The sequence below is a fragment of the Cystoisospora suis genome (assembly GCF_002600585.1).
Source record: "Cystoisospora suis strain Wien I chromosome Unknown contig_2593, whole genome shotgun sequence".
Lineage (NCBI taxonomy): Eukaryota > Apicomplexa > Conoidasida > Eucoccidiorida > Sarcocystidae > Cystoisospora > Cystoisospora suis.
The window spans coordinates 1-9603 of NW_027155391.1; the positions used below are offsets into that span (position 1 = coordinate 1).

The window sequence follows — 9603 nt, forward strand, 5'->3', positions numbered from 1 at the left end:
TTTCTTTCTGTCTTTCATTCTTGATCTGAGTCGTGGTGATATTAGATAGGATCCCTCAACTGTCTTCTTCTTCTTCCTGTTCTTTCTCCCGTCTATCGCCTGCCTCTCGTCTTTCTCTTCTCATTTCCCTCCTCCTATTCTGAACTTCTTTCTCTCTAGCGGACTCCCGGATAGCTCAATAGATAGATATATATGTATACACATATCTACAGAGATATGCATGCATGTACAGATATATACGACATTCTTGATCCATCATCACCATGCCTGCATGCACACACTAGGCTTCTTCTTCTTCTTCCTTTCACTATCTCTTTCTGTAATTGTATAGATACATCACCCAGCCTCTTGTCCTTCTTCTTTTGGTTTGACTGCTTATTCTTTTCTTGGAGTGAAGTGGATCATTACAGGCTTATCGGGGGTGAGGAACATGCACTCCATTGGCCTACAGAAAAGAAAAAGACAGGAGACACACACACAAAATACCAACATATATTCATTTCTTTCTTTCTCTCTATGTGTACATACATACAGCTCTCTCTCTATATACACTGCTCTCCCTTGACCCCCCTCAATTCGCTCGTAACATCTCTCTAGCTAACTCTCCATCCACCGACATATCTATTCCTCGATCATTCTCCCTTTCTCTTTCCTCATCCCCTCTTGTCATCTTCCCAATTCCCCTTCTTCTTCTTGACTTACAGAGGAGGCATGGAGTTGTCGTCCAGTTCCAGTATGAAATGTCGGACAATGAAGGATAGAAAGAAGACTGCATGCGTCACAGCTAGTCGCTCTCCTAGGCATTTGCGACTGCCGAACCCGAAAGGAATCCACGGTGCATGCTGCCACACACGCCCGATGAATCGATCAGGATTGAAAGCATCGACGTCTTCTCCCCACACACTTCGATCCCGAGTTAGGCTGTAGTTGTCTACCAGCACGACTGTCCCCGAAGGGATCGTAAAGTCCCCTGACTTCTATAGACACACAAAATTGCCCAAGATCAACACAACACAGTCAAGACAACAGAAGAAAAAGAAGAGAAGAGAGAGAAAGAGAAGAAGAAAGAAAGAAGAAACACAACGAGCAATTATCCAAGAAGAGAAGGGGCGGAAGGATGAAAACGAGAAGAAATGGACGAATATGGATGTATACGTCCGAGTATGTATGAGTATGCACATGTATGAATATGCTGTATGTGTATGAACAAGTATATGTATGGATATGTAGACATAGAAGAACTTGTACTCTGTGTATGCGGGGTGCGTGAGAGACAAGTGCGTTAAGATTCTAGAGCGAGAAAGACAGCCACAGACAGAGTTTGAGAAATATGAACGACACGACAAGGAACTCCAAAGGCATATAGCCATAGACACACACATTACATATATAGATATATATATAGATATATAGATAGATATAGATATATATTGATATATCTACATATTTATATATACATGCTGACCGCGGCCCGAGGTGAGAAGGAATGGTACTTACATACAGAAGAAGTCCACACGAATAGCTATAGAGACAAAAGGAGAGAAGGAGAGAGGGAGCGAAATAGAAGGAAGAAGAGAGGGATGGACTAAATAGAGCCTTATTACACTATTGAGTGTGCACCCCCTAGACATACATCTAGACATGTAGACCCAGTAGATAGCCAGACATGTCTACCATCCTGGATGACGCCGAGGTTCCGACGTTGAGGTGAATCTACACACCCGGAAAAGTAGTAGACAAAAAGAAGAAGAAAGTGGGGACAGAAGAACAAGAAGAGGCAAAAGATTCAAGATTTCCTACTATGTATCCTCTCCTGAGAGATACATACACAATTCCCTATATATATATATATACATATATATGAAGAGACCAATAAAGAAGAGAAAGTAGACATAGAAAGAAAGAAAGACGAGAAGAACTTACTATGTAGATTGACTCTGCGGCTGTGCGTGATAGGACAGGTACAGGATAGTATCGTAAGGTTTCTAGAAAGAGATTGAGGACTTCTCCTAAACGTCCGACCAGCTGATCGGCGGCCTCGATGATCGATAGAAAGTTGTTCATGTCTTCAAGCTTCACAGACGCAAAGATCCTCTCTTGTAGCTGCAGACCAAAGAAAAGAAAGAAGATGATCTACCACTGAGAAAGAAAGAGAAATAGATCATCCTTACAGCTGAAATTTACTAGAGAATCTACTAGATATTTCTCACTATATGTTGTGTCTATGCATGCATCAATCTATATCTTTCTCTTCTCTTTCTGTTTCATTCATTTTTTCCCCGCTCGAACTTACGACCAGCCCATGCCTTCACTTACACAAACAGATCATAGTGAAGAGAAATCCACATGCATGCACACATAGATCTAGATCTACAGATCTATTCCATCTACCCCTCACTCCCCGGATCTTTCTGTATCTTTCTCTCTCATTCTCTACTCCTCTCACTGCCTTAATCCGTACACCGAAAGCAACTGTATCTAGCTATCTATCTCTTATACAGAAGCTATTCTTCTTCTTCTCCGTTTTCTTCGTCTGCATTTGAAACACCGATGGAGCTTCTCTCCTTACCTCTGGACTCTTAGCAAGCTCATAGAGAGCCCATGTGATAGGGATGGCGGTATTCTCCGCGGCTAAGAGAAGAAGAGCTAGATTGTCTCGAATCTCCTCTGCATCTAGACCTCTGCGTGTGACTGAATCTTCAGCAGCCTAAACACACACCACACAAGGCTGCGTGTTGCGCGGCTCTATTCTCATCGGAAAATACGAGACAAAGACTAACTCTTCACATGTCCGACAACAGTTCAACTTTCTTCTCTTCTATCTCGTGTTTTATCTATCTGCGATCTATCTATCTTTAATCTATCTTTGATCTATCTGTCTATCTATCTGTAACCTATCTGTGTATTTCTCTCTTTGATCTATCTCTCCTCTCCTTGGTGGACTTACAAGGATTCGGGGGATTAGAGCCTTAGAGTTGCCTTCATCGAGGAGTTGCGTCATCAGGACGGGAAGCCTAAGATAAAATATCAAAACACACAAACAGAATACACACATAAACATACATACATATATACACATATATATATATGTATATATATATATGTATATATGCAAGCCCTCTGTGTAGATCTGCATGCATTGACTGTGATATGGTCACTCGATACTCTTGTGAAGATACAGAGGATATCCAGGTACACAAATACCCCACACAGAGATATAGATATATACAGAGCAGCTGTATGAAGGCCGAGGCACCCTAGATCACTGGCTCTTTTAGGTATGAGTGACTGCTTCCTTTCTTAATTCTATCAATTCGAGAGGGTGGGTGAGAAACAAGAAAAAGAAGAAGTCTTTCTTTCTTTCTTTCCTCCCTCACTCACGCGTTGACGATGGCTTTATATTGATCGATGAGAGCTCGATGTGCCTCAAGAGAGGAAGAAGAAGAGTCAGAGGAAGAAGGCATAAAGAGAAGTTCATAATTCTCCTTATGGAATCGCGTTAGCTTCATAATGGCGTCTGTGGTACTGTAGGGTAACACTCCCTGCTCTATCGTCTTAGGCTGAAACAGAGAAAGAGAGAGAAAGAGAGAGAGAGGGACCTCCCTATCTTATTTATTTTCACCTTCGTATGTGTATCAACCCACACACACATAGGCAGCACGTTTTGACTCGGCGAGTGCATTGGTGTGTCTATCTACGCACGATTGACTACTTCGCAGCAGGTAAGGCACGATCGCCTTCTTACTTGCTTTTCTTCTTCTTCTTCATACTAGGGGAGGAAAGAAGAGAGTCTATACAGGTGTATAGTCACCTGGGGTGTCTATACACCCCGCCCTTCCCTCACAGCAACTCTAATTGGAGTTTCATAGAGGGGTCTCATGCACAAAGATGTCTACACGTCAAGGGGCAGATTCATGTCTTTTTTCTTTTGACAAGTAGACACGGCATCGGCATCCTCTTGTCTTGCACAGCTAGCTAGCTAGCTATAGAGATGCACTGTCCAAGACAACGACGCAAGACATCTTATGCATTCTGCAGAGTGCTGTGTGTATACCTCACCTCCTTCGGGTGCTCGATTACAGTGCCATGCCTTCTTCTCGATAAGAGAATACATACACACGAAGCGATTCGTATACGAAAAGAAAGAAAAGGAGAAAAATAAAAAGAAGGAGAGATAGAGAAAAGGACAGAGACACAGAGAAAGAGAGGAGAAAAAGAGAGAGAAAGACAGAGATAGAGAGGAGGCGAGAAAGAGTGAGTGACTTACCGTAGCGGCAAGAATGCCTGAAGATGCTAGTAGAAAATGATCTTCTCGCCCAGTGAGGAGATTCACCCATAGATTAAACATAATTAAACGTGAGAGTTGAAGAGCGTCAATCGCACGTCGATCGTTCAGCCGCACCAAATCCTAACGAAATCGACCGAAAGCGAAAAGAAAAGAAAAGAAGAAGAAAGAACGGAATAAAGTCTAGGAAGATCAAAAAGAAAAAAGAAGCAAAACGAGCAACAGACAGGCCAGGCTAGATCCATACATATTCTTTCTCCCTCTCGTAACTACCGATCAGTCTGAGAGAGTGAAGGGTTTACCCAAGTAGACACACCATACACACACATATACGCAGACATACATATATATATAGATACATACATGTATATGTGCGCAGACATACATATACATATATATATATATCTGTCTATATGGTTAGCCTACCTTGTGTACTTGAGTGAGGACTTTTCTGAGAGGGTCGACAGTGGCTGAAGCGGCGCCATGCGTCATGAAAGTCGTGAGAATTCGCCGATGAAACCTCGCGGTTTGTTCACTCTCTAGGGCAATCGTACTATGACGGATCACTTCAAACGCCTTCACCCACTCTGGATTTCTCACCTACATCACCCACACACACACAAAAGAATAGACAAAAAGAAGAAAAAGATACACGAGAGAAGGAATGGAAGAAAAAGAGAGATAGACATAGAGGGAGAGAGATGAGCGTGTAGTGGGATAAGATCTGATATACCCCCTCTGTTAATCACTCCATCTTTAATCTATTCTCATCAACCCCTTCGTACACCCCACACAGACATATATATATATATATACCTTATATACAACATGTATATATGTACATGTATATATGTGTATGCGTGTGAATGGAGTGTGCGTGAGAGATGAGATAGATAGGATGAATTTGTCAAAAGACAAGTGACCAAAAAGAAGAAGCAGAAGAAGACAGTGGAATTTGTGGGGCTCCCACACACTCTTGAGACACACGAAGGGGAGAAGACATGGAATGAAGTAAGCCCCGTCGTTGCAGTCGTAGACAACACATATATACATGCATTTCTACACTTAGACGAGGGGAGGTGTCTGTACACCCTAGATCATGTATTATGAAGCCTGTTTGGTCTCTTGGCTTGTTGACGTCCCTTCATTCCTCAAGACATTCCAACTCAAGCCAAAGGAACTCACCCTACACACTCCCTCGACGCCTATCATCCACCATCCTACACTACCAGTTAAGTACCTATTCCTATCTATCTACCTCTCTGTCTCGATAGATACATACATACATGAGTTACGCCGTATGTTGATGTGCCTATTCATTTCTTCTTCTTTTTGTTTGACTTACGAGACTTGAGCTATGTTTGATAAGCTCTTGAACGACAGGCCAGTCACTTGTGACGAAGAGAATCCCTAGGGAAGTGGTGGAAAAAGAACTCCAAGAAAATTGAAGAGGGAGACGTATGAAACAATTCGCTCCGACTGTTCGTCTTAATCTAGAGAAATATTCTCTCTTCTCTCCTGCTTTCACATACCTGGTCGTTTCGGTACACAAGCACACGCACACGGAGGGGTCGAAACAGAGCTAGACAAATATGCGAAAAGATATACACATATGTATACATATATATATATATACATACATACAGATATACATAGGTGGAGATATAGAAACACTAATATGCACGTGCCTGCATAGATATAGATCGAAAGAAGAAAGACAGAAAGTGGTATAGTGAAAGCGATGAAGGAGGCTCAATGCCGTCAAAGAAAATCCATCCATCTCTCTCTCTCTCTCTATGTATATATGTATATGTATACATGCGTCTATACAGAGATACTTTTGGAGTATGCTGTCTGAGGTAGGTATACGTACATATGCGCGTATATAAACATATCAATCTATCTATATATATGTCGATCTAGTGTATGGGTGACTGGCGAAATTGGGCGATGCCTTCATTCCCTTGTATCTGTCTGTCCCTTCATACACACTCCAAAAGCTTCAAACATATGCATACATACATACCTACACATATATATATATATATATATGCATGTGCATGCGGGATTACATGCTATACCGTACTGTGTATTGACTAGTTACATTTATATAGGCCTTACTTCGTCTAACGCACATCTATACATAGATATATATATGACTGCAATCGTTCATGTACAAGTGTATATACATCTCCATGTATAAGAGAGTGAAGTGAGGAGAGTGTGTGTGTCTGTGCATACTTTTGGAGTTCTTTCTTATCTCCATTGAGCCAAGTAGAGGTGGGAGGCTGGGGAAGACCTCGAAGCTTAATTTGTTGAATGAGAGGATAAAACACATACACCCACGACGCTGCACCTGCCACCGTTATCGCTCCGACACCCAAGATCCGCATTCTGGTGTACATACACCAGAAGAAAGAAAAGCAACAGAAGAGAAAGAAAGACTCGAAGAAACGAATGAAGGGATGAATGAATGATGTGGTCCTTGGGCGCTCGCTTACTTACCTAAGACATGCACTACCACGCAGCAAACTATACTAAATAAACTCGGCGTTCTTCTACATACGGAGATACACGTAAGACCCAAGAGTAGAGAAGGGACTGAAGAGGCTCCACCGCTCTAAAGGACACTCGTCTATCATCCATACAGAGATACGAGAGGGAGAGATTTACATGCGTTGCAAAATGTATATATATATATATATATATATGCAGAGCGCGTTGCATGAGACTTAATGTATTTTTCTTAGAGGAAACACATTCATGAAAGAAATACACAGCTCGATAGATACTGATAGCTGTGAGGTATCATGACCCAGAATCCTCCATACATTTCTAAGCTCCTATACCAATCCCATACATGCATATATATGCCTTGAGCTCAAGAATTGCATCCTCTATTTTTCTCTAGATGTGTAGACACCGGACAAGCGTATGAACTGAAGAGAATGCCTATGGTGTGTATCTATCCGAGTCTTCCTTCCCACATACATTTGCATTCCTTCTTACATATCCATATGTAGTATGTATACACATGCAACTACCTATCACATATAGAATCCTCCATACATATCTCTGTGGTATGTATACACATGCAACTACCGATCACATATAGAATCCTCCATACATATCTCTGTGGTATGTATGCACATGCATTTCCCTACCTCCATTTTTGAACTTCGGAATTGGAGCTCCCAAGAAAGACGTTGTGAAGAAAATTCTTTAAAGCATCAGGAACATAGGCCGAAAGACTTGCAAGCGCTCCTCCCCCTTGATATGGATGCGCCATCTTTCCTGTCGCTCGCTACTTCGATGGAGGGAGAGGGTTGATTTGAGCTGTATGTACACCTGAATTCACTCACATGTCATGGTCAACAGGAATGGAGAAATGACGATGAGGCTTCACTCTTGTCGAGGATGGCAATGTTAAGAAACAGAAGAGCATAATCGATTCGCTTCTGCTTCGAAGGAAAGAAAATCGAAAGAGAAAGAAAAGGAGAGTCTATTTCATCTGTCTCACTCATTCTTCTACATATCTCATTCGTTGTTTTCTTTTCGTTTTCTCTAAACCCCCCCCCCCCAATTACAAAGATAGATATGAAACGGGAGACCATCGACTCCTGCAGAGAAAGGAGTTGCTGTAGAGCGTAGCCTTCAAAAAGATAGACAAAAAGAAAGAAAGCAGAGAAAGAAACAAGAGAGAAAAGGCAGGGAAGAGGAAGGAAGAGAAAGAACTTAAGAGTCTCTGTTAGTTGGTCAGATGTGGTCCCGTGAAATTCTTTTTGCGAATCTTATCAACCTTTCTCTTGCCGAGTGATTTGGTCACCCAGCGAAGGGAGGAAAGCCGCAAGAAGAGAAGAAGAAGCGCTTACCTACTCCTGTTACTTCTTTCTGACTTTGTTGCCAGAGCACAAGTGGGAGAAGCGGGAGGGAGAGAATGAAAGAAAAAGGCTGAAGAATGGATGATGCTAGTCTCTTGCTTGAGTGTGCCCTGCTTGCGTGCTTGCACGAGGTGTATGTACACCACCTGGGCTTGCTGAGGGTTCAAAAAGAAAGACCCAGAGAAACGGACAGACTCCAAACACACCACCCCACACTTCCGCTAAAATGAAAGGAGACTGAGAAAGAAAGAACCCAAAAAGTGGAGAGATACAAAAGATGGAATAAGACCCGCCGCTGCACGAGATGAAACAGCCAAGAGTAGTAGTAGTAGTAGTATGGCCGGATTTCGCCAGCTCAGGCGATTTTCTTCTTTTTTGGGTTCTCTCCTCCTTAAGTACCCTCACTCTATCAAGGAGGAACAGATGCAGAAAGAAGCCACTCCAGAAGAAAGAATGCCGCAGAGGTCAAAAGCGAGAAGGTTAAAAGTAAAATATCAGGGGTGCAACCCAAAAAGCACAGCGTAGAAAGAGACAATAATGCATAGGAAGAAACCCTCTCCTCTCCTCCTGGAACATCCGTCTACAGACTACTTTCTCAGCAGCCCCACGTACTCAAATCGATGTACGGCCTCGGCTTATATTCGGATCCCACCTTACTTCAAGTAGAATAGTGGTACGAGGCACGGGGAGAGGCCTCCTGGAAGTGTCTTGAGCTCTCTTTCTTCAGCAGCTCCCGTAAAGTAGCTCGACAACGGGCACAGCCTCTCTCTCCCTTGCATGCAAGTCTTTCTCTCAAAAGAATCGGGTGATAGCTAGCTAGACTATTCAGTCAGTTTCTCAATCGCTTGTCTGTTACTTTTCTTTCCTTTCTCTCTTCTAGGAGAGGAATGTGCGGTACTGAAAGGTTTTCTCTATCAGAGGGAGAAGAAAGACGGAAAGTCTCTTCATGGTAAGTGAGAGCACTGGATCAGCAGACATGCGAGGCCTAGAAGAATATCCGACACCTACGATCTTTTCAAACGGCAATGAAGAGGCGTTTCCTTGTCTTCCTTCCCTCAAAGACTTCTTTATTTTTTGTCTCTCTGTGTCTTCGTCGTGTTCCTGTCCATTACTATAACGATCTGGAGTACCTTTCTCTTTTCTTTCTCTCCTTCCTTGCGCTTGGCACTCAGCTCTATCGTTCGACTCTTGATAGATAGCTTGTTTGAAAGAATCTAGCTCTTCTTTGTCTTCTTATAACATAGAGAGGTAGCTGTCTTACTGCCAGCGCACGACGTCTTCATCCTCTCGTGTTCCTTCCGCGAAACTGGGGAGATAAGGCTTTCCCGACCGTAAACGAATAAAGGAACATGCATGACGCAGTTCTGCCTGCTTTCAGCTCGAGCTTTCTTCTGATCGTGAAGAGTAGGATATCTACACACTCGGTTCAAATCTCTC

General features: G+C 42.7%; 2 protein-coding genes across 2 annotated transcripts in view; one reads left to right on the forward strand and one right to left on the reverse strand.

Moving 5' to 3' along the window:
• Positions 1 to 67: 67 nt before the first annotated feature.
• On the reverse strand, positions 68 to 8755 carry CSUI_005351 (cytochrome p450 superfamily protein). The gene is made up of 12 exons (XM_068065527.1): positions 8158 to 8755; positions 7450 to 7633; positions 6527 to 6679; positions 5631 to 5817; positions 4712 to 4885; positions 4268 to 4408; positions 3382 to 3560; positions 2948 to 3014; positions 2570 to 2707; positions 1924 to 2103; positions 703 to 977; positions 68 to 445 (listed from the first exon to the last, which is right to left on the reverse strand). The coding sequence occupies exons 2-12, from the start codon at positions 7572 to 7574 to the stop codon at positions 376 to 378; spliced, it is 1689 nt and encodes a 562-aa protein (XP_067922496.1). The 5' UTR covers positions 7575 to 7633; positions 8158 to 8755; the 3' UTR covers positions 68 to 375.
• The window catches only part of CSUI_005352 (uncharacterized protein), a gene marked incomplete at its 5' end in the record, with an annotated part of 8865 nt that continues 405 nt past the window's right edge, over positions 1144 to 9603 (forward strand). The window contains 3 exons of the mRNA XM_068065528.1: positions 1144 to 1149; positions 8563 to 8630; positions 8926 to 9115. Coding sequence (XP_067922497.1) covers positions 1144 to 1149; positions 8563 to 8630; positions 8926 to 8986 — 135 coding nt within the window. The 3' untranslated portion in view covers positions 8987 to 9115. The remainder of the gene's footprint in view (positions 1150 to 8562; positions 8631 to 8925; positions 9116 to 9603) is intronic.